The 26554-nt window shown below is 36.4% G+C and overlaps 1 protein-coding gene across 1 annotated transcript; it reads right to left on the bottom strand.

Moving 5' to 3' along the window:
- Positions 1-343: 343 nt before the first annotated feature.
- On the bottom strand, positions 344-20148 carry LOC131699104 (rod cGMP-specific 3',5'-cyclic phosphodiesterase subunit beta-like). The gene is made up of 22 exons (XM_058994929.1): positions 19165-20148; positions 14004-14156; positions 13368-13457; positions 12790-12930; positions 12107-12181; positions 11144-11208; positions 10936-11002; positions 10463-10510; positions 10070-10219; positions 9744-9887; positions 9243-9308; positions 8981-9127; positions 8327-8434; positions 7957-8066; positions 7493-7580; positions 7292-7392; positions 6458-6565; positions 6202-6265; positions 5889-5963; positions 5607-5690; positions 4956-5115; positions 344-3744 (listed from the first exon to the last, which is right to left on the bottom strand). The coding sequence occupies exons 1-22, from the start codon at positions 19633-19635 to the stop codon at positions 3689-3691; spliced, it is 2571 nt and encodes an 856-aa protein (XP_058850912.1). The 5' UTR covers positions 19636-20148; the 3' UTR covers positions 344-3688.
- Between the last annotated feature and the right edge of the window lie 6406 nt (positions 20149-26554).

Raw genomic sequence — 26554 nt, 5'->3', positions numbered from 1 at the left:
TTAGCTGGTGATTCACAGCTTGAGACACTCAGTCCTCCTTCCTACAACTGCAGGGCACATTTGTCCTAGGACATGCATTCAGAAAGATTCTACATTAAGCCATGATCATATTTAAAGGATCAGTGTCTATGGTAGGAAATTGGTCCCCTGCACTACGTTTCTATGGATACTTTTAAATTTTGGTAAAACTGGTCAGCCAAGTAACATTCTTTTTGTTTTTGGTAAACAGCCACTGCAGGTATGAAATGTTTAGATACCCACAAAAAAGAGGACTGTACAAGTTATTATATAAAAAAAATGAAGACAGTGATAAGACACAAAGCAAAGGACAAGAAAAAACGAATGCTTTGAAAGTTTTACATATTTATTTTTTCAGTAACATGTTCATTTTACATGACAAAGATATACCAAAGTTATGCTAGTTAACAATCATAGTGGCCTTGTGAGTAAATCTGTTGTTATCAGGGGTGTCATGGCGTGGCGTATAGGGAGGGCAAATGCCCCAATAAAGTACCTTTCTTCCCATATTCGGATCAGAAAATCAAAAAGCATCTCTTCAACCCTTACATCCCAGTGTGTTCTCAACGCCTTTGGTTTATAGATTATATTCAAATACAGTTTTCGTCGCAAGCCAAAAAGACAATTATAATACGAAGTATCAGATGCAGCTTCTAGCAACAGCCTGTTCTGATCTTGATGTGTAACAAACCTAAAATAGCTTCAATGTACAGCTTTAGAGAGAGACTAGGTATTGACCAATCAATAGGTGTAACCAGACTCAGTTAATAAAACAGAAATCTTACATTCCAATACTAATATTTGGTGTGAATGCCTGATATATTGTTTATAGTACACATTCCTTGAATGTTTTCAATGTCACTGTTATCAGCCTGCTGTAGATCGGTATTCATATATTCCACTGCAAGTTCCACATGAAGTCTCTTCATACCATTCTATTACATATTTTACATCAAATTCCAAACTACAATGTCAGTTATGGAACTCCTTAATATGCTTGTTATACTGAAGTGCAGAGATGAGTACCTTTGTGTATGACACTTAAAATGGAGACTGCAGATGTTCAAAAATCTTGACTACAAGAATTTGGATTAACCGCAGCGAATAAACATCTTTTAAATCATTGTTTCAGAGCTTTGAAAACATGTCTACCTCAATAGCTAGAGATACTTGCCAGGATCTGCAAACCCAGATGATTAGCCAGACACATTGTACCATACAAGAAAACTGAAGTTGCAGTATCGGGTATCTAGAAACACTGCATTTTAAAGACTTGGTTTATGTACAGTGTGCATCTTTTGATTCAAACATTTAAAAATGAAAACTGGACTCCATGGTAAGCCGCCATCTAACTAAATGTTTTTTGTTTTTTTTTTAAATTGAAAGTCAAATAAACTTACAAGAGTAATATATTTTTTTTCAGTCAAGGGTTAATTAACCTGTTTCATTTAGTATCAGTGAAAAGTGGTGGTTTTCAATCCACAGAGCACCTTCCAAACAAACAAAAAAAAGCCTGGCGTACTTCATCTGTATTTACATGATGAACAACAGTAAACCCACACGTAAGCCTCCACACACACATACACATATTTTGGTAGGCTAAAGGATATTAGCAAAAGATAATTTACAATGTTTTGCAACCACAAAAATGTAGCTATATAGACACGTTATTGACTAAATAAAGACGCACTGACAAGACAAACAAATGATGCTTCTGTTAAGTAATAAAAGGTGGGTACCGCATATTTTAGATTGCATATTAATATTGTCAACTGGGTCATTCCACAGTAATCACGCCAGGCCTAAAGTCATTTTGCATTTATCAACAGTTGGTAGTAAGAATCTGGACTAACTGGATAATGGGTCACATTGCTGAGTACACAATCTTTATGTCTGATTGCAGTTTCAGCATATAGTGTCCTAGAGCACTTTAACTTTTCTCCTGTGAGGAAAGGTCCTCCGGTTCGTGTAAATACATTGAGACTGGAAGCAAACAGGAGGAAAGGCAACCTGTTTAGTTAAACAAGTAAATCATACAAAAGCAAACGGGTAGAAACTCATTAAGCTGTAAGAAAAGCATTATACAATTACATGTGATTTACGTACTACCCACACACTGTAAATAAAGAACAAGTAAGGAGTCTTAGAAAAATGTTACTATGGGAAGTGCAAGTGAACAAAAAGGTGTGTTATAACCAAGGTTAGTTTATTGGCTAAAATAGGGTGTCCATGGTTGTAAGTTGTTACCTGAAACGTTTAAATTCTTTCTTTCTTTTCAGAATGGAACAAGACGCAGTTTAACTGAATAATTCATCACATCCCTCTCAGCCAAACAAAACGTTCAGTCCTGCATATTCCACATCTTATTTTGAACGAAAAACAATGACAAATTATATTACAGGCACATACCAGGGGTGACAGTATTATTATTATTATTATTTATTTCTTAGCAGACGCCCTTATCCAGGGCGACTTACAATTGTTACAAGATATCACATTATACATTATTTCACATTATACAGATATCACATTATTTTACATACAATTACCCATTTATACAGTTGGGTTTTTACTGGAGCCATCTAGGTAAAGTACCTTGCTCAAGGGTACAACAGCAGTGTCCCCCACTGGGGATTGAACCCACAACCCTCCGGTCAAGAGCCCAGAGCCCTAACCACTACTCCACACTGCTGCCCCAGTAAAATTCTTACGGAAAAAGACTGTACATTGTGAGGGTAATACTTACAACCTACACCTTATTTTACCTAAGGATGATTTTTATAAGTTAACATGTATAGTTTATGGTACAGGGTCAACTAAATATGAAAAATAAATAAATAAATTATTACTGCACTAAAGCAAAAACCATCAGCTGGACTACATTTTTATTTATAACAATGTAATCTGGATTTTGCTCTAATAAACTGTTTCAAGGTAAGAACATAGGATTTTTTTTTTAAAATCTTTTTACCTTGACCAATGATTTAACAAAATGTGACAAAAAATATATAATTAATTTATATTAATTATAGTGACCAAAAGTAAGGAAAGAAAACACTGAAAAAAAATGTGCAAGAGATAATAATGCTGAGATGATCAAGTCCCTGTATGGTTATGATGTGTAGCCTGCATCAGCAGAAGAGCAACCGGAGCATTTGTAGAAGGAAACTTGGGATAAATAATTTAAAACAAAAAGGGGAACATTAGAAAAAGGTCTAAAAAGATAAAACCGCAATAATTCCTGCTTATTGATTTAGCCAAGAGACTAACCACTTTGAAACTACTTCAATCTACATTAGTAACCACAAGTAACCAGGCTTCATTCTGAGAGGTCTCACCCTTGACAGGTAGGTTGTAACATTTGAGTAAATTGAACACTAAGGAAAGTACACATTAAATAAATCCTTTCGTTTCTAAAGCTCTTGTCATAGCACCCACCTTCCTCCTCCACCTTACATGGAATAAAGTGCTGATAAAAATGTAAACGGAGGGTGTCTGGTGTGATGCTTTAGGTGCCATCCTGGCTGCCATAATTCTAACGGGTCCCCCACAGGGTTCTGCAGCAGGTCCTGCAGCTTGCAGTGAATAAGTTTCCCTGGTTCAGTCAGTTCGAGGGTTTAGGTCTTTATTGTGCTGGGCAGGGCCTGTGTACCCCAGAGAGCAGCCAGGTTTAGCATATTGAGCAGGTCTTTGACTGTGTTCCTCCTCCGCCACCTCCTGCAGCAGCTATGGAGCAAAACATCACCACTTATTATTACACCTGATATTTACTATTATAATGTTTAGACTGAAGGAGGTATTTTCAAAGCGTGGCCATTTTATGATGAGTAAATCTGTTTACCTAAACAACATAACCTGAGCATTGCAGAACATACAATTAAGTAGAACTATAACATTTTAAACTGTAATTATTTTATTTGCCAGTTCCTATAATTTACAATGTAAAAATATCAAAGCTATTCAGGTCCCACAAGGTCTTACACATGTATTAATTCTTTGTCTAATTCTAAATTATCACTTGCAAAAAAATCTGAACCCTAGAACTTGAATTTCTAGCCAGTTCTATTTAAATGTGGCAAGCTTCCTTATTGGTCAACAGCAGACGCAAGCAAACACGACAGTTACAGGTTAAATATGATTTTAATCCATGATGGCAAGCTACCTATGAGAGTGGAAGCCTCAGTGGGTTGTATGTGGCTCAGGTGGAGCAATTGGGATTAAAATCCTATTATTAGCCTGTAATCACCTTTCTGGATTATACCATCTACAGTATGTAATGGAATTTCTTTTAAAGTTTTGTTCAAGATATTGATATGCTATCGTTCAGATATGTGATTTCATGTAAAAACTTGCTCGTCTTTTTCTAGCAATCCACCCATGTTTGTTACAGTATAACTAGTACATGTAATAACCAGTAAAGTTAATAACTTTACAAAGCATTCAAAAACACTGGTATGCGTCTGCATGTGCTAATATTGATTAATTTCTCAAAGAGTAGTTATGGCATGGGTATGTTGCATATTAACTATCTTAGGTTGTATCTTCCACAGATGCATATGTCATTTTCATCCCAGTTACTCTAAATTTACTCCAAAGAATGGCATAGAGGTTATCATCTTTGTAGTTCCAGCAGCTACAGATGGTCCAGCTTGCTACAAGATTTGACCATGTGGGATAAACAGTCACAGGCAACCATGACAACCACTGAGCAAAAGCACTGTTTGCAGGGGAATTTATTATCACTGATATCTCCTAACTTCGCCACAACTGGAGGGGTCAGCATTATTGCAACAGAAGTGTTTCACACTATCCTGCTATAGCAGAAGGTTATTTTACAGGAGGACAGTGAAGTCACACACATAGTATGAGTTAAATGGCTTCAGTGAGGAGTCTGTGCAAGTACTGTAAAAGGGTACATAGTGATACGTTGTTCTCACCTTGTGCTTTTGCAGCCTCTGCCTCTTCTTTCTTTTTCTTCTCCTCTTCAACGGCCTTCATTTTCTCATCGTAAACGTCAGCCTGTGCCTTCCACTCTTTTCTGTTGTTCAGCAGGCCATCATACATAGGCAGGATTGCCTCGTGGAAACGGGAGAACTCCTGGTACAGACAGCAATGAAGCAGTGGAGCATTAAAGTAAATGAATACATCTGCTCTTATCAACACACCTGGCTCCATACATACAGATTTTGTTCAAAATTGGGTAAGGGATTATGACAAGTACATATTAGTATAGGTAAGCTTTTGTTGTTAGAATCAGAGTGATCAAATGACAGCTTGAATTTGTTTTTCTTAATAGAGGGCTATTTCATAGGTATAAGTCCAACAGGTCCAAAAATAATCTCTTTTTAGAAATGGTGATGCAAAGCACAGAATGGGAATATATTAAGAGCCATATAGTTATACAGTAGATATTATTTTTAGCCAGTACAGCAGCACTGAACAATTGGCAGCCCAATCAATGTATTAGTACTGTAAGTCTCAGATCAGTGCTGGTTTCAACCTGTTACCATGTGTTTCATCCCATTTGGCAAGTGTAATTTCTGTATGAAAACAAAAACTGAAGAGAACTGAAAATGTGCATATTATACCTTATACACAAATGTGCAGACAAAGTCGATGAAACCACACTGTAGCTTCGGGAGTTCCGCTGCCTTGTTTCTATCCATCATAGGCTAGAATCGGCAAAACAAACAGATTTGCAATCAATTTAATGTATATTTTCACTTATGGTTAGCCAATGAAAATAATAATAATAATACATACAGTATGTTAGTACATACAGTAAATAAATCATGATAATTACGGGTAGACATATATCATAAAATTATATATTAAACTTCCCACAGTATAAAAACCATGCAGGCACTCACAATGGGCTGCTGATCTAAAACAGTTCTTTCCAAGTCACCTTGCTCCCAGAATTCTGCTGCTACTGAAAGAGCGACCTGTGAAATAAAGACACCATTAGCTTGATTTACAATTTACACTAACAACTGAACATAATGTAGCAGAGAGTTATAAAGAGTTACAATTAATCAGAGATGAATTTCAAAGTCAAGAATAAGTCAAAACAGAAAGTACAAGTCCAAAAACACCAGATTATCACAGTGCTTTCCAAGATAACCAGTGTGACCTTCCCATACAATAACATTTCACCCCATACAATAATATTGCTTGACTCACCTTACTCTGGACCTCCCAAGGTTTTGTAATAGCAGATAAGTCACATGCTGTCATCATCATGGCCCTACATAAATATACAAATACAGAGTATGTTGTATATATTAACATGAATTAGAAGTTATATGTTCAAATCCTACCAGGAACACACTGGTTGGATCTCATGACCTCCGTTTCTTAGCGCAACACCAACAGAGCACATTGTTTAAAGATGTAAATGCCAACCACAGTGTGGTTCCCACTACTTTCATTAACTTACATTACAATCTCTTTCCTGGTGGTCTCCAATGAGAGGAAATCGACCCATTTGTTGTCATCTTCGTATGTTTTGGACAAATCTACAATCTTCTGGAACATTGTTCTTTTTCTGCAATGTAAAAGTAACACGAGGCATTACATTTATATTTCATACAATCAGTCTCAAATTGATCTCTCTATAAAATAACATGTTAGGCTTAAAACAGAATTGCATTACATAAACTCTGGTTTGAGGCTTAGATACCATATAAAAAAGCCCCTTGATATTGACTTGGGGCTTGGTGGTGCAGTGAGCTACTAGTCTTTCTCTTCTTGAGTCTTGTTCACGTCACAAGTGAAGTTTGTTTGGTAGTCAGCAAAACAAAACCGCCTCCCAGTATGGAATAACTGACACTGGGCATATGTGTAGACTTTTGAAAACCAGGGCAGACACCAATGGAGGATCCTTATAACAGTTTAACAAACTATGTCCAACTGAAGACAATGAAAAAGACTTCTAGTCAAAACATCTGTCATTGAATGCATTTAGTTTCTTTTAGTATTTCTTCTATCAAATGCAATCCAATGAGGCAAGTAGTCTATGACTACTTGCTTGTGTCAACCCTGCTTAGTGAATAAATATAATGGTTTCCAGTGCTATACTACCAATCCATAGCAACATACAGTATGTACCATTATAATATGGTGATATTGTGGTTTAAAATATTGTTGTTTTGGCTAATAATTAAAGTCAAGAAAAAATGTAAGATCTTAAACCAGGTTCAAAACACATTCTGATTCTAGTGTGTTCTTGTGTTTGTTTGTTTGTTTATTGAAGAATGCCATTCACACTTACTTGAAGTAAAGTGCCAAGTCAGTTGCAATAATGGCAATATCCATGAGATGAATCACATGGTCCATCTGCCTCCTGTTCAGGTTTTGGTAAATGTTTAAACTCTGGAAAAGTCAAAGGATAGTCTTCCACTGTATTTCACACAACTGCACTAAATGTGTAACAGGAAAAAATTGAAATGTATTATAAATATACAGTACACACCTCTTCCGAAAGCAAAAATTTGCCAAATTCCAAATGGTGCCTCTCTAGAATTGATGACCCGTGAAGTTTTGCCAGTGGGTTTTGAGATCTGAAAGAACATGTAATTATATTTATTCTCATAATGCTTTATTGGAAATGCAGAAAACACTGTATCACTGGATTTCACTAGAGACCTTCCAGTTACATAAAATGCACTGATTTGCATTTGATTTCACTCAACTGCCTCAATGTTAAAGCATAATTTTTCAATAATTGTTTTAGTTATCACATGCGCCTGGTTATAAAGTATGGATACTGTAGTTGTGAGTAGGTTTATAGTAACTCCACAAAGTCTTCAAAGATAATTCAAGCAGACACTCAACTAATTGTTTCTGAGAGCACAGCAACAAACAGCTCTGAAAGAACTCGCCTTAACGAGACTACATCAGCTCTAGATTTCCATTTCAGTTCTAAAACATACTCACTTTATCTGGTACAGGTTGTTAGTTCCTCTGTGATCGATATCATGCAAGAAACCAGCTGTAATCATAGCCATAACCTCCAAATCTGTGTAATATCGCTTCAGCTTCCCAGTCTGTTAGAAGCAAACAAAACATGTGCATACCCCACTTATTGTCTTTGCTTTGATGTTACCTCACCTTACCAGCGAAACCATTAAAAATGCACCTGTAGTTACTGCAGAAGAACAGGAACAAATAGAGGTATGTTGTTACCAGCAACGTTCTGGTTGTTACTACAGGATTACCATTTTTAAAAATAAATATTGGCATTTGACATGATTAGTTTGAGAAAACGAAGTAACATGAAAACAATGCAAGTTCATTTTAGGCTTACCGTTAGTAAAGTGAACATGGTTTGTCCAACATTGAAACCATGGCGCCAGTTGTGGTAGGTGATCTTCCTGTAACCTTTACTCACTGAGTACATAAACCGCACCAACACCTAGAATAGAAGTCGAGGACATTAAATGCAGTAGAACCTAAATGTCCAGGAAAACATGTTAACGTAGTGCTTGTTTTTATTTTATTTTAAACAAAATGCATTCATGCATCTTGCTCATTCAGCTTTCTTTGGCTTGAAAAAAAAACTAAAAACTGTGCTTTGTTTAAAACTAATATTTACTAGTAAAGTTGCCTGTACTTGCTTTGAAATCTGCTTCACTTTTGTCTGGATCTTGTGCAGTTATGTTATCTGGTTGCATCGCGCGCATGGTTGAGTGATTGCATACTTCCGGTTGAAAGTGGGGTGTTAGGTTGACCGGTCAGTTCATAAGTTTGGTGTTCATAACTTTGAGGTTCTACTGTAGGTGTATTGAGGGCTAAATACTTAGATTAAACAGACCCTGGTATAGAGCATTTGTTAAGAATAGTATTTGTATATAAATGCATATTCACTTAGAGGTAAACCATCAGTTCCCAAAATAACTGAGTCAGTTAGCATTTCCGAAACGAATTACAATACATAGTATTGTTGTAATCCACTGCATACCTCTTGAGGAATTTGGAACTTTTTCACCACCCCGACCTCGTAGTACATCTGGATACCACACTTGACCAAGTCCAGTTCTGTGCAGTCAAAGTCTGAGAAGTGAAACTCATAAATCTCAAATTTGGTAGGTCCGGGAAGTTCCTTTTTCTGTAAACAGTCAAACCCAGAATTGATGATTATGATTATGATTATGATTATGATTATGATTATGATTATGATTATTACTGCTAGAAGGTACAGTATTTGCATAGATTCTCCCTACCAGGATGCTGGCAAGTTCATCCTCCTCACATTCTGAAGGCTCTTTTCCATAGACCTCTCTTGTTTTCTGTATGAGTGTAAAGAGTGAAATCACCATTGCATTTCAAGGACAGAAAAAAAAATAGTACCCAAGTGTACCTCCCATAATTGCAAAGATTAAAAGTTTGCTAGTCTGGGAGCTTTGTTAAAAAAATAAACTTGTTATTGGATGCGTGTCCATTGTACAAAATTAGGAACACTAATTATTATGATTTGTTTATTTAGCAGACGCCTTTATCCAAGGCGACTTACAGAGACTAGGGTGTGTGAACTATGCATCAGCTGCAGAATCAATTACAACAACGTCTCACCCGAAAGACGGAACACAAGGAGGTTAAGCGACTTGCTCAGGGTCACACAATGAGTCAGCAGCTGAGCCGGGAGTCGTTTTCTTTAACCACTGGACCACACAGCCTCCATGTTTCATTTATTAATTATAGTTATTTTCTCTGCCATTACCTACCAAAATGTTTTGGATTTCATCATTGCGGCATTTCACGTGGTAGAGCACCATGTCTTGAGCAATGTCTTTACGATTCTCCAGTCTGTTCATCTTGTCGTAAGTGTCTGTGTTGAGTACTGACCAGCCGAGGAACTGAGTAAGAGACTGAACCAAAAGAAAACGAGTCACTGCAATGTTACATCAATGAAAGTGTTCACTTGAGTCTATAGTAACATTTTTCAATTGCTTCAAAAGGCTAATACAGGGAAGTGTTAGTGATCCCTTCAATTCTCCTCTTCGCCATCTATTTGGATGTAATAACGGATAGCAAACTCAGTCTACTCTACCTCCATGAGTGTTTCATCCTGTTCATCAAATGGCTTGCCATCTTTTCTGTTGTAGAAAGTGGCCACACCAACAATTTCTTCTTTCTTGTTCACGATGGGCAAAGACAGGACATTCTTGATTGTCCAACCGCTGTCATCTAATGGTTCACTCTGAAGGGAGAGGTGCACATGTTTACTATGGGTCACTCTGAAGGGAGAGGTGCACATGTTTACTATGGGTCACTCTGAAGGGAGAGGTGCACATGTTTACTATGGGTTTCGTTAAAGAAAGCAGACTCTGAGTTAAACAAACTACTGACCTACTTACTACGAAGCTCCAACAAACATACTCATGCTTCTTTTCTCATAGAATGCATTCACATTTCTGTCATAGGTTCAAGGAAAGCTTTGTACCTGAAATGTAAACATATCTTCTGAAGGTGCGTTCATAAGGTTACAGATCTGAAAGACAAAACATGTGTTATTGACATTCACCAAGAAAACAGACAGTGTTTCCCTCCAATATTTCACAGTAATTTCATTTTAGTATCTACATCTTCATCGAATTAAAAAAAAAATCTCTGTAATATGAATTTAAGAAATATGAATAACCATGTTGGCCAAATATGTTTGTGACATTACATATATTTCTAAGTACAGCTATAGTCTCTTTCATAGATTTCTATCCATTATACAATAATGCAGTACATTTGTCTTTTCAACTGAGCTCAACAAAAGTCATTCTGAAGACCATAGAGTACCTTTAGATGTATTTTGGGCAAATACAAAGGTTCCACATGCAAACTGAACTGATCCCCAACACATTAAAAAAGTTACATTGGTCCAATAACATACACATGTTTATTATAGAATGTACAGCAACTTACAAAACCACTTTCTGCAACATATGTAGGTAGTCCACTAGCGAGTGCCCAGTGATCTGGTGTGGGATTCCTGAAAGCAACATGACAATGAATAACATGTTATGCTGTCCAAGATTCTAAATGATTCTGACAAACAATAGCTGAAGGTTAGCTTTGTTAAGGTAAAATACTGTAGATACATGTTTAGCCAGATTTTTAAAAAGGCACCTACGGTATAACTTTAATGTCCTCTTTTCCATGGAGAATATAGTCAATTACTTTGTAGAAGATGATTTCCTGAAAAAGAAGAAACCAATCTTATATATTGATTTATTCTTAAAAAGATTGATTGATAAGAGATACAGTGTGAGACTGTGGTATATTACACAGAATAATATGAAATGGCATGATATAATACAATGTTTTTTTTGTCCCAGCTCTCCTTATTGGTGAGCAGAGTGAGAAAACATTTTCTAGTTTTCAGAAATCTTCTCTGACAAGTTCTGATAAGACTCAAAATAACTTATGAGCCCTCATCATAATTTAGTAGTTGTAAAGTTTAAAACACATTTACCTTCCTTTCCCATTGTTTACTATGTGTTTATATTACATATATTTTGGTAGCATGGACATTTCCTGATCCTCGACGGTACTGATGTAATTACACAGTAATACAATTTACCATGTAAGAGTAATGGTAATTACCCAGTTTTATATGGCATGTCTATTCATGACCTGTATTCTAAAGTTCTACCGAAACTTCTTAGAAAGATCACAAACCCTTTTAAAAGTTTATTTTTCAAAAGGAACATCTAATTTGTGTGCTTTTAAATGTAATGCTCATGAAGGTGAAGGCCAATGGTAATTAGGTGTCCAAGATGTTCCCGCCTAAATGTCCTCTAATTCAGTCCAGGGCTTCTTTCCTTTTGATGTGGAGTAATGTCCACTGGGGCAAAGCTGACACTACCAAACTTTAAAATTTCGAAATTAAGCTAAATAATTAGCCAGTTGCTATTGTTGTTGTTGTTTTTTCAATGAATGAATTAATTTATTTTTTACTTACCTGATAATGTTCTTGCATTTACCATGGTATAACATAGCAGTTGTTTCATGACAACACAAACTTTTAGAACCGTGAGTGGTTTTTACAGACTTGTACACTGTACAGTGCTAAATAAATTAATTGTACACTTACCCTCCCATCTGGTGTCTGAGGTCCAGAGTATGGTGGAACTTCACCCATTAGGATAGGCCACAGGTCAAAGAATTCCTATACAAGACAAAACAGGTATACAAATTGGATGATAAATTCATTCTTATTCATGTTATTACAACATAGACATGACAGAATCACAGTTGTACTGGCAAAAATCCCCTGCACCCTACAGTTCATATTATTTAAATAGCTTAGAAACATATTTATATAAATTTAACTTTAAAATAATAGCTACAACTGAATATGTCCCTCATTTTGAAGCAAGGACAGAATCATAGGCAAATTCCAGAGAGAAAAATAGAGTTAATTGTATAAAGCTAGCAAAAAAATAAAATAAAAATCAAGCAATAATTGTACTGCCCTTTCCTGGAACTACGTTGTTTATTACTAGTTTTATACTTTTTACTTTAAATTGTTTTACTCCTCACAGATAATTTGGCTTTTGCCTGTCTATGCTAAACTATTCTAATTACTTTTTGACCTCACCTGGTATATTGACTTTTGAATGCTTTGGCACAAAACCGAAGTGTTCCATAGTGACTGATTCTGACATTTACACGCTGCCATGGACATTCACACAGCTGTAATAATTGAAGCGATCCTCTCTGCAGCAGCTCTTAAGGTGTAAATGTTTTATAGTGAATCAATAGAAGCTGACGTACCTTATCCTTTGTCATGTCCAGCAGCCCTACTGAGTATCTGTCACAGTTTAGGTATGCCCTCACTGTGTACAAGGCTTTGTGAAACTGTCTCTCAATATCTGTCAACTCTTCAAATACCTTGTTAGCAGACCACAAAAGAACCTATGAATAATTAAAAAAAATAAATAAAATCAATTGATTGACACTGTTACAATATTTGCATTGATCACATTGCAGGACGTATCTGTCAGTAATTTGTTTTTTGATTTATTTTTGTACCTGGGTCAGTAAACTATTGCACTTCCAACTTTTTACAGTTTAATCACTGCTTTTACCTATTTTGGCTTCCACAATCCACCCAGCTATTTCAGGGTCAACAAACAAGTTTTCAGTTTGCACTTATGGAAGGGATGAGGCACTAACATTTTAGGTCTGTACAAAATCATTAACTTATTGAAACTAGTAATTGGACTTGTCAAGCCATATAGCCTAGATTCCACAAAAAAAGTCCTACAGTATAAATATATACATTACATAAAACATAGATGAACGTCTGACTCTAGAGGCACTTCCAAAACCCCTGTACCAGCAATATTTACCTGTCCTTTACGTGTCTCACAATTGTGCAGGTAACTCAGGTGGTAAATTTTGAGGTTTAATGAGGCAAAATTTAAATACTTCAGAAAAAGCTGCAAGAAAAAAAGGAAAACATTGGCTAGTTTATTTTAACTGAGAAAACAGCATAACACCAGATTTCCATGGTGGAATTTGGTGCTACAAAGTTATCAAAAACATGGAGTATAACTTTTATGCCACATTTCCGTCTGCACCACGAGACTGTAAACTATGATCTCATCTTGGGATCTACTGTTTCCATCTGATGTCATTCAATAATTTATTCACCTTCTTCCAATATTTCCCTGTTGTAAAACCAACTGACAGCTCTTTTAACAGTCACATTTAGGTTCCTTCACATTGAATGCACATTAGTTAACTTCCTCCATAAGAAAAGGATTGGGAGACTACATTCTGCCTGTCCACAATCTTAACTGGGGATGATGAAACCTCAATTCAAAGTGGTTTTATCTGCTGCTGATGGAAACTAACAGAACTCATTTCAAATCACCTTGACATTGGTCGCAATGGCAGATGGGAACGTGACATTAGTAGTCTATAGGGTCCAGGGTTGGGAAGCATTGACCTAACCCATAATCTGAAGTGGACTCGGTACTTACATCTTCATCCTCCTGAGAGAAGCCAGAACCCTCTATCTTGTTCACAGCCATGATCACTGCCACAATGTCTTTGCCGTTCATGATGGGAGTAGCCAGTATGCTTTTTGTTTCATAGCTTGTGAGGGTATCCACAAAAGAGCTGAAGTGGCTGGACTGGTTTAAAAAAAAAGAAAATCTGTTAAGTTCCATGTGAATCTGAAGTTTTTATGTACAGGGTTGATTTCATTCTAATGATTTATTGTCCTGCTGCCATTGGGTTGGGCATATGCAGGTAGGAAAGGGGTACCTTCATATCTGACTGGGTTTGAATAAAATGTTCAGATAGCAACAGCCAGTAAGTTATTTTTAGAATTTAAAATGTGCAGAATTGTGCCACTAGGTTTTGACCACAGAGGACATCTGTAATAATAAGTACTGTCACAGACAAAAGTATTGGCACCCTACTCTTCATATAAGATAATTCAAGAAAATGTTTAATACAAGCGTTTAGTGAACATTAGCCACTAATTAATATGACAAATACCACATACACAATTTCTGGTAGTTAAACAAACAATCTTAATCAAAAGCACTTAATCAATTTCAAATATGTGTTCATAGCACAAGTATTGGCACCCATGCTTTAGTAATTTGTGTGTCCTCCTTTGCTTATGTTATGACTTTCAGACATGCTAGATAATTCTTAACCAGTATGTTACATCTTGGTGGAATCTGGGCCCATTTTGTCTTGCATATTTCCTTCAGCTCAGACACATTGGATACACAATGCTTGGCTACAGCTTTTTTTCAGATCAGTCCAAAGCATTTCTCTTAGATTGAGATCTGGTGATTACAAGGTCATTCCAGAACTTTTATCTTAATTTTCTTCAATTCCAGAGCTGACTTAGCCATATGCTTTGGGTCATTATCGGGTTGAAAGATAAACTGTCTGCCAATCAGCCTACGATGGCACCATTGTCATGTTTTGATACATGGTTGCATTCATTCAATCTTCAATCACATGAATGTCTCCAGTCCCTGAACTGCTAAAACACCCCCATATCATGATCAAACCACCACCATGTTTAACAGAAGCAACACAGTTTTCATACTATGGTCCATTTTTGGGGAAAAGTTCTATTTTAGTCTCATTGGACCAGAGAATTTTGTTGAAGAATGCTTCTGATTCCTGTTCCATGTCTTGGCTTATTTAACACGGTTTGTTTTATGAATTGTCTTTAAAAGTGGATTGTAGTGAGGTCTGCATGTATACAACTCCTCTTTGTTCTGTGTCATTGTGCACTATTGTACCTGATGCTGCTGAATCTTTCTTTAAGTCCTTGGCTTTTAATCTTGGATTTTATTTAGCTGCTCGGAAGATTCTCCTACTTGCTGTGTGCGTAATTTTCAAGCATTTTAGGTGAATTTGTTCTGTGGTACTTCTTGATTATTGCTCTGATTGTGGATTTTGGTATTCCATATTACTTTGCTACTGCTACCAGTGCTTTTCGCAAATGTGAATCCTACTCTTTTGTCTTGACCATCATCTGCTGGGTTGCCAAAACTATATTCTTGTTGGAAAAACTACTTGTTTTTCTGGCTATTGATTTTCTAAAGCAGCTTAGTTACTGTGTAATGGTTTTCAATCAATGAATATATATATTTAATCGGTTATATTAAATGTTTACAGACTTTTAATGTAAAGGTGCCAATACTTTAGTCATGAATAAATATTTGCAATTACTTAAGTGCTTTTTTTAAAAAAAAAATATATAAATATTGTTTGTTAAACTACCCAAATGTGTGTATTTTGGACTTTGTCATATTAAATTAGTGGCTAATGTTCACTAAATGCTTGTATGTTGCATCATTTCTTGAATGATCTTGTATCAAGTGTAGGGTGCCAAAACTTTTGTCTACGACTATCTTCCACATTACAAACTAAACAGTCAACAAATGTTTCTTAATACATACTTCACAAAACATGTTCAGTAATACATTTCGAAGTCTTAATATGATGCCTACTGTAAAAGGGGCGTTCACTTTACAGATACAACCTGAGATTGCTAGTATCTAAAAATAAAAGGCTATGGGTTTTCAGTGAGAGTTATGAGCAATACAAAATGAATGCTAGATAAACCCTTGATATCTTTGGTGGAATGGACTGCAGTCTGGGTTCATTTCCGTGTCACTTTCACTTGATCCACTTTGTGATTCTATTTTGGCAGGGCTTACCAAAATCTTCTATGCAGTGGATTCCAAATACTGCTACAGTGTTTCTTGTTAATAGTCATGTAAAAATAACATTACTCACTCTTGTCTTTCCAAGGTTTTTCCTATTAACAAATTGACTGAATTCTGAAATAACAGAACACACAGGCCCAATTTTATAAAGGGGGAAAACCGACCGCAAAAAGCCACGTATTGTGCGTGTTCAGTACGGCCGCACTCAGTGTCAAAATAACGACCTATTTTATAAGACTAATTAGGTGAAGAAGGCGACTCCGCAATCAAACAATTTAAATACCCCTCACCGCAATTAGCGGTGGAGAATTACACACCTTTCACAATAAACAGCGGGTTTGGGTCAACCCTGTGTGTGTAGGCTACACATTCCAAAAGAAAATGAATGACACACAAAGACCTCAGCCTGGTACTAGCCATGGTGATGAGGATGATCGGAAGCGAAAACTGAAATTTACCAATATGGAAGTGGAGATTTTGGTACAAGCAGTACTTGTAACACATGAAGATGTGTTACAAGCTCGAAATACACCACCTGAACAAATTAATAATATATGGAATGTGTGGTGGCTTCTTAATAAACAAATGTACCACTTCAGAGTTTGTAGTCTAGGTTGCTTATACATTACGACGCATCATCCAGTTACTGTGCTTCACATACTAGTTCAGCTTCTTATTTCATATTGAATAATTACAAGCTTATAGACTTTTCAAACTTCAGAAACAATACGTTTTATTTACTTGCATCCATGGCAGTCAAATATGAGAGGTGAAAGTAACAAAAATTAAATAATGAATGACAATTCATTAAATGTTAAATTTAAGCAAGTATCGCATATTGAATTTTAGCATCAAATAATAAATACTAGCATTAAATATTAAATTCATGTATCAAATGTTAAATTTTAACATCAAATAACAAATTCAACATTGAATATTAAATGCAAGTATTGAATGTTAAATACTACCATCGAATGTTAAATGCAACAGTGGAAAGTTAAATACATTAAATATGAGCTTTATCCATTCAATGTGCCTTATCCATTCAATATGGTTTTTATCCATTCGATACATGCACTTGCAAACTGTCAATCAATCCCATCCGCCCCGCCCATTCCCACCCCTTCCACATCAGGGAGATCGGTGTTCCTCCTTATTACCCGTTAACCTGTTCCTTCAATGAGAGGCACCTGTCTTGTGCCGTCTGTAGAAATTAAAGTGTCTTGTTGTTTTACCTGTTTTGTGTGTAATGAGTTGCATATTAAATAACGTTATTAAGACTTGCGTTTGTTTTTACAACGGTTTTTATTTTATTTTATTAGGTTCACATGGCTGAAGCTGCTAGGCCCGATGTAGTGACCCAGCTACAGAACTACGCTCGACACAAAATTATTCTAGCGAGAAATATGCTTGAAACTAATACCAGTGATGATACCGTTTTGCTTAGACTGGCATGTTAACATTTTTACTGCCGTATCAAAAATATTCATTATCAGTTCACAGGCTTGGTACAACTGTACAGCAGTAAAAATGTTAGTGCACCGGATGAGCGGAAAATTAGCTTCACTCAATAATCAGTATAAACAACAGGAAGAATGCATTAGTTAACTAATTCCATATCAATACCAAGTTGGCCTTAAAGCAGTACTATGCTGCTAGTACACTAACTTCATATTGGTAGAATAATTTGTATTATTATTATACACAGCAGAAAAGAGTGATGTTAAAGGGATGCTGTATACCGTATACAATTTTGGAATATTTAATTTCTTATCAGTTTAAAGTCCTACTATTTCAGTTCTGTTTAATTCTCTATTGCGGTTTCTGGTTTGATTTCCATGCTTACAGACTAGTGTCCTTTTTATACTACAGGGGCTGCTTCTGAAAAAAGCAAGATTCTAGAAATGACCACTAGGGGTCTTCAGCTGTAAATTATGCCCCTCTGCAACTATGGCAACTGTGAGTTTGTAAACGGAAAATGGTCACAGCATTATCTAAGTAGAAACAACAGCAGATATTAAATCAGATGCTACACACTGTATTTCCCTTGTCTACTATCTTGTGTATTTAGTCAACCTTTGTTGACCCACTTGCTCAGGTATAGCTTGAAGAAAAGTAATCCCAGGTATTATAACTGGGCGGCAGGGGATGACAGAAGTAAATGAGATTACACCAATAGGATTGTAATGATCTCAATATATATTTAAATACTCTATATTCTGCTATATATCTTTCAACACACCACTTCCCATACTTTCTGCTCTTTAATTGTCTTCAATACTTTTGTTTAACGTATTAATAAAGAATATGGATGCTGGAATAAGCTTGTTATGAGATAAGTTCCCAAAGAAGGCTCATGGATTGTTGCTGAGATATCTGGGAAATCTTGCCAAATGTTATTTATGTTATAATTTTCATAACATTTGTTCTGGTTTAAAAAATGTTCAGATTATAGAATAGGTATTGCAAAATGGTCATTAAGATGATTTGTGGAACATTACAACACTTGACATTTACCAAAAGATGACCTGTAGAAAGGACCCCAGTGTAACCAAAAACTAAAACAATCACAAATGTCTTACACTCGATAATCTATAGTATTGCTTCTAAAATATCATTTTAACTGTGACCACCTAGTTGCCACTGTTGTTTAAAGTAATAAGAATCAAGGTAAACAACATATCTATACGAATAGATAGTTCCATGTTATATTTTACATGTCTGCTTTGAAATATAATTTTTTTTTTTGCTGAGATTACAACTAGCACGGTTTGTTTTGGACCTGTTCTTTCACTCTCTGAAACATACCACTATATTCCAGTGGGAAAATACTTAGCTATTTCAAAGTCCTACTGAAGATAAGGGATTACAGTTAATATGGGGAATATGCAGGAGAAACAAAAGGGCAGCTTGTTGGAACCTTTAAACCAAAACCTACCTCTTTGACATCTTTGATGTTTACGGTTTTCTTGGTTTGGGCAACGTTTCCTACTACGCCCATATCCAGAGGGAAGACAATTTCTGAATCTGGCTGGACCAGACAATCATCCATATGTGCATTATAATGGACATTAAAGAGCCTGGTGGCCAGCTCAGCTACACCATTCCTTTGGCGGTACATAAAGAGACTGCATCTGTCTGCATGGATGAGGAAGCTGATCCTCTTCAGCGTCTTGAAGACAACTTTCTCCATATTGATGCTTTCCTGCATGTCTCGAATGAGCTCAAACAGAATCTCACTCTCCTCCACCTGACTGAGTTCCCTGAAAGATGTAAAATCCACCAGGGGCTCAGCCCTGCCTAGGACACTGGCAATAGCCTCAGGTCTCAGCTTTTTGTCAAAGTACTGCCGGGCAAAAGACAGGTTTCCATCAAGGAACTTCTCCACATCTTCCTTGTTGATGCTCATTGTTGACTTTGGCTTTTTCAGCCCAGTCCTCCACTATTTTATCAAAGTTGATTCCAGATTTTTTTTAGATTTTTTTTATTATTATTTTTTTTTTTAATAAAACCCTGAAAAAAAATTAAAGGGTATATTCCATGGACTCCAAACAATTTGAAAAAAGATCCCAAACAAGACACAGCTCTAAATCCTGGCACCTGCAGTAAAGGCGCTGGGGCAAGCAGAGACCAATCTTACTGTCATCAGCAAGATATTTTCTTAATAATGTTGAAGGTGAACCCTAGCTCGAGCAGATCTTCTCAAGCAAAACTGATCAGGTGATCTGTCCCAAAGCTGATAACCAATCTAAAAGGCACAGTTAGTGCCTCTTCCTGAATTTACCTGCAAAAATATTATTTTAATTTTCTTTTGATTTACATTCATTTGCAAATACCATGCTTCCATGAATTTCGTTTTCTTTCACGGCTCCCCTTACACAGCTGCCTTGGCACAGGTCACAAGCTCGTTGAGTTCTTATTTAAAAACACACTCCTTACTCCTAATCCCTATTTAACTAGGTGACTATCTGATTATATCTGCACCAATAACAGTAGGGCTAACTTGCAGTGACACCCCTTAACAATTACAGCTGCAGTTCTGCTTGTTTAAGTAGTCAGTGTAAAATGTACATAAAGAAAGTCTAAATGAATTTACATTACTTTTTAGCCACTGAAAATTTAGACTGGCTCTACATCATGGTCTTTTGGAGATACTGTTATAAGCTACTGCATACAGATCCCTGCAGCAATAGGAGTGTACTATAGGAAAACTGGACATGTACTCAAATACATAACTTCACTATATGGCAGTGTAGCATGTTAATAATATGGCTAGCCATGGCTGTAAAATTGTAACCCATAATATATAAGAAGAAAGTTTACGAATGAGAGGCCATTCAGCCCGTAGATGCTTATCCAATTCCTAAAACCGCATTCAGACAGCTCTTGGTTCAGTCCGGTTTTTTAACAGTTTCTTCCTGCCAAGATGTCTCTATAAGACCTCTAGAGGACAGTGATTAAACTGATTAAATCATTCCAGTGTAGCAATTAGAAAATGTAACATTTCATTAATGCACTCAGTCCATTAACCCATTGCAGAGACAAGGCATGGAGGAGAGGCAATGGCTTTTAGGAGTTAAGAGTTCTTAGAAAAATAAATGAGGAGACACATTTTTTATGGCTTTTCTGGAGAGTAAAATCTATATTAAATAGATAACTTTTACTAAAGATAAAGATTTTCAACAAAAATGATTTTTATGCTGTGCCGTTTATTGAATGGCTGATACAGTTTAACCTGTGTAAAACGATGCATAACAAAAATAAGGTTCATAAAGACTCTGATAACAATGGAAAGTGCAACAACCTCCAAACAAAGTCATGTAAAAATTCAGTCATGAACTGGTTTTTAAAGAGTCCCTTCCTGTGTGTTTGTACATCATCAGTACCGTGCATGTCTGCAATGACGCTTTGTCTCTACATCCCACTAATCAGACACTGTACACGTTGTTGTAGAAGCTGGGCCCATTCTTGGGGTCCTGGAGCTCCTGCAGCTCATGCAGTCCTGGGTTGTATTGGATGGGCTGCTGTTACCCTCTGCAACATGTGGACGCTTGAGTAAACTTGTTATGAGATTAGTTACAGAGGAAGGTTTATAGATTGTTGCGGAGGTATCTGGGAAATCTTGCTTAATGTTATTTATGTTACAATTTTTATGACATTTGTTCTGATTAAAAAATGTTCCGATTATACAATAGGTATTGTCCAAACAGTTCACGTTTACCAAAAGATGACCTGTGGCGAGGATCCCTGTGTGACCTTTGACAGCCAAAAATGAAAACAATTACAAAAGTCTTACATTCGGTAATATATAACAAAACAGTAGTTCTTCTTGAAAGTATGCATATTATTTTACAAAGTCTGGCTTCAGGTCAGGAGATATCGCTGGGATTGCTGGTGGATCCAATAACGAAGTCGTATACAGATATGAACATGGGGTCCTCAATGTTTGGAGTGCAGGCTTAGTCATGAGAAAGTGGCTTGAATCTTCAGATCTCATTTGCACTAAGTGGCTGAGTTCTATCACCACTAAACATGTCTTAACAAAAAATGTTGTTTTGCGTTCAATATATATGAGCATGCTTTTTTTAAATAATGAAAAATAACTATCAAATAATGATATTAAACAGGATTTACTAAGGGAGTTTACCCTTTTAATTGTTGTACAGCATTTAAAATAATGCACCCTCAATTATCCTACATTAATTTTGTAGCTATCATCTTATATTAGCTAATTACCATAATATATAGAAATAGGATTCCCTACATAAAAGTGGGAAATGTTTATATAGCTCGTCAACCTTATTTTCCTGTCCACCACCCTGTATGGCCATCCCAGGAACCCGGCTGGTTGGCTTTCCACCAGAAGTCCATGTACAGCGGGTCATGGAGCTACACCGCTCCGTCCTCTCTGAGCATGCTGCTAACCCACATATTGCAGGTCCCTGCCTGCCCCCTCTCCTCACCACCCCCACTTACCTCTCCTCACTGCAGCACTGTGAGGCAGACAAGTCTGAGTTTGTCGCTCTCCTCCACAGTCTCTACATCCGCTCTGTACCCTCCGGTGGCCAAAAAGGACTCTCAGGGAGCCTGCACCCACTAAAACTTGTAGGTTCAGGCCGCTACTTGTACTTTTCCTCTTCCTCATCTGTGGCATGACTGGCTACTCCCCCCAAGATGTACTTCCCTGAAAAAAAAGAGGTGTCACAGAGGATGAAGGCCAAAGCATTATTCATGGACCTGCTTGCACAGAGTCTTACCACAGGCACTTTAATTTGAGATACACGGCAGAAATGACAACCTGAGAACAGGTTTACTTTCTTACTCTTTCCAAGCTGGCCACATGGCGGAGAGCTTGACCAGAGCTCATACAGTCCGTAACACGCAATACATTTGCCTGATATGTTGGTCACATGATGTGACATATGATCCACTAGACCTATATAAGCTGTGTGAGTGTTGTGTGCAACTTTTCAGGAACTAGCATGGGACTTCAAAAGGGGAATAACAGTAGGTGCCCGTGAACCGGCTCATCCCTCAATGCTGTGGCTGCATTGACTAATGTGTCCATCAATACAAGAAACAAACAGGCTACAGTGACCATAATCACAGAAACCCTTCAAACAGGACAAAAGACAACTGTTACTGCTAACAAAAAAAAAATCTCAATTATCTTAATGAATGTATTATTCTTTTTATTTAGATTCATTTTGTGTTTCAGTTATCACATCCAACCGACTTTATGAAAACCCATAAGTTTAAAGTACCACTGTGGTCACTAGAGGGCACCCAAAACTAACATTTAAAGAAGTAATGTCTCACAAACATGACGCCGTTGGGTTTTGAAGTTGCAGCACTGGTAAAAGCAGAACGTCTGGGTTTTTCTTTTATTTCTTTTATGGGAACTCAGCTTTGATTTACTGCACAATTTAAACGCTGTGAACTGATTCACAAGTTTTACTTTCACTTTTTCTTTTAGTAATATTCATTTCAGTTTAATGGCTACGCTAAAGAGATTTGTAGCAACATGAAACAAGCCTAATGTATTTGGTATGATACTAATTACAACAGATACATATTTGGTGTTTGTATTAATGTTCCAATCTACTTTACTCTTTTGGTCCTCCCCTTACAATACTCTCTTCAGGTGGCTGATGCAGAGTTAAGCACAGTTGGTGGTGTATTTTGAATTTTTTGTAGTTTAATATAAAAGCTGCAATTTCTTTCACAGTGGATTAAACCACACTTCAGCTGATGGAAGCCTGTCTATGTGAATTACAGCCAATTAAAAAAATAATAATCAGCACTTGATATTATGTTTGTATAATGCTGTTGTTTAAATAGATATGTCTGCCTGCTGTAAAACTGATATGACATGCTGCTACATTCAGCCAGTGCTAATGGGCACTGTAACTGCTCAGTAAAATCTTCCAGATCTTTGTGGTATTTGTAGGGATTATCCAGCATTACGTTATGCAACTAGTTTTGACCTTACATAGCCTTTGTTCATCAGCAAACCAATTTATTTCAAATAATTTCATATTTCAAAAGCATACATTTAATTTCCCAAATATTGGGTTCGGTGAGATTAAACTGATATATAAAAGTCAGCTTTAGGTTAATCAATGAAGGAAAGAAAGAAAGAATTTAAAAAGGTTTCACCTAAATAAAACTCATTGATATCTAATATATATATTAGAAGAGAAAAACAATGTATATTTTTAAATGTGTAATATACATTATACAAAATATATATTCCTCTGTACATGCCCTTAGCCGGTAAAGTGCACATTTTCTTATAGTTTAAGTATATTTGCACCCACAACTTTAAACACTCAAGTTATATAAGCAGTAGTACTAAAGTTACTTTTCAGCATTTCTCTGACATTGATACAGACATCAACGATAAGTCAATCATTTCTAACTTTATATTTAATAAACATTGATTTTATGATTTAGTGGCCAATCACTTGGGAACTGGGATTCTAAATTCTGTAACCTTGCAATAAAATGACACAGTGCAGTTTGGATAAGCACATGGCACAAAGAACCAAAGCTACACAACCTCCACAGAGGGCATTCCATGATACTAATGACTGATAACGAAAACAAACGTGTTCTTATATTTGGCACATTTATAACTAAAAGAGGGGCCTTTAGCCATATTACGCAAAAGGTCAAATAGCTAAGCTGGACATTAATAGACTCAAACATAGATTAGCCAATGGAATTAACTCATGTGAAACAAACAAAGCCATTTTATGTACTGGAATTGTACTATATGTACAGCAATTGTAAGTTAATGCTTACAAATATTTGTACATTCCATGCAATAGTCTATGTCTATATTCCCAAAGCCAAACTGAAAAGCTTAAGTCAATCAGGTATCCCAAGCAGACACAGCATGTCATTTCTGATAGAGCAATGACCGAAGGTGGTGGTTGGCAGGTGCTTCCATATCCAGAATAATAACAGATTTCCATTCCAAATTCTCTGAAAAGGGTAATCGGTATGAATAATCGTGTATCACCACAACAATTTAAAACAGACAAGATTCAAAACACACAGAGCTAAAAAGCAGTGCTGTCCTAGGGGGCACTTGTGCTCCACAGTCATGGCAGGTGTTCAGCCTATTTGTGTTTTAACAAATTTCACATGCCTAAATATTGTGGGAATTCTTGGATTTTCCCCACAGGTGGCAATAATGAGTTTGCTGCTTTTAACATGTGGAATGCCGTCCAATTAGGATTTAATATGCAAATTAGTGTTTCTTTGTTTAATCAAAAAGTGAGTGTTCCCTATTGTGTTTTTTATCACAAGAAAATTGAAATTATGAAACAAAAACAAGAAAGTACAATACAAAAATAATCAAAAAAACCTACAAAACAACAATTAGCCAAACTCTAGCCTTCTGCACGATCTGCTACCATGCAGATTCCCACCTTAAGATGTCTTCCTTTACCTATTACATACAGCATACAAGTAATTACAACCTGGCAAGACTCAAAATGTCAATCTTCCCGGTCAGGATACCTCCCTTACAATGAGCCCCAAACACCCAGCATTTGCTGCTCGAATATGGAACTTCTGTCCTTACTGACAATTCAGCTTTAACAGGAACTTACTGGACTGGGACTTGATGCCTTGGTTAATTAATGTGTGATTATTTGAAACATTTACAACACCTGTGCTAAATCTAAACTAATTAGTCAGCATGTTTCCAATAGTCACACAACCAGTTTCACAGTTCACCTTGTACACCCACGACAATTATTTCGAAACCATACAATCTTGGTAAAGCCCTTTAATTCAGAGTTATCCACATGGCAACCAGACACAGCCTAATGTTATTTTGCTCTTAGATGACCTGACAGCACAGTCATTTAATTATAGTCTGTGGAAATCACTTTCATGGCAATTTCCTAATTGATACTGGAGGAGACCACAGGGGTTGTGCAGTTGTTTGTACATAAATAATTTACAGGTGTAACCATTCATGATCAAACATGTGGTGACTGAATTTAAAAACTGCTGCAGTGAGTGGACACACGTGTAGACTTTCTGTTTAGTGGGAATAAAATCATCAGGTTGTCTTTTACTTACAAAAGTGGTTTTCTAGAGATTTGTCCCGATCTGTCTCTTGTCTTGAGGATCTTAGCATACCCGTGACTGTGGTTTAAGTAAAATGCAGCTTTTCAGAGCTTAAGCTTATCAAGTCAAGAAAGGTCAGCAGACTAGAAGCAACATTTGCCAGTCTTCTAAAACTGGATTACATTGGATTACATTAAAAAAAAAACACCACAAGATCTATAGATAGGGTAATGTACAACTGATAAAGTTGTAATAAACCATTTTATTGGATTTCATATATATATATAACTTTATATAATTTTTTTCATTTACAAACTGATCCAAATTCTGATCACCATATACAGCACTCTCATTAGGACCCTGTTAGTGTTGTCTCTACTGAAATAAAACAACACTATTAAAAATATTGCTTGGGTTGGAGGGGAAAATAATTATTTCTCAGAGTACTTGTGTTACTCTGCTCTTCCACAAATTTCTCCCTGTCTACTGTGGACACAATTTTAAATCTATAAGCCATTGTTGCTTGTTTTGGTATTGACAATGTTTTGTTGTGTTCATATACTGGTGGTAGAATTTGTTTTAAATTAGTTAGCAGCTTTATCATCAGCCTTATTAGACACAGGTATCACGGTGTATAAAAAGACTGTAAAACACTGAAGTTTATCATTCACCATGTATAATAATAATAATAATAATAATAATAATAATAATAATAATATGTGCTGGGTATGACATACTTG

Source organism: Acipenser ruthenus, chromosome 2 (assembly GCF_902713425.1).
Source record: "Acipenser ruthenus chromosome 2, fAciRut3.2 maternal haplotype, whole genome shotgun sequence".
In the NCBI taxonomy this organism is placed as follows: domain Eukaryota; kingdom Metazoa; phylum Chordata; class Actinopteri; order Acipenseriformes; family Acipenseridae; genus Acipenser; species Acipenser ruthenus.
The sequence above is the reverse complement of the archived record's forward strand: the minus strand, read 5'-3'. Positions and strand labels throughout refer to the sequence as shown.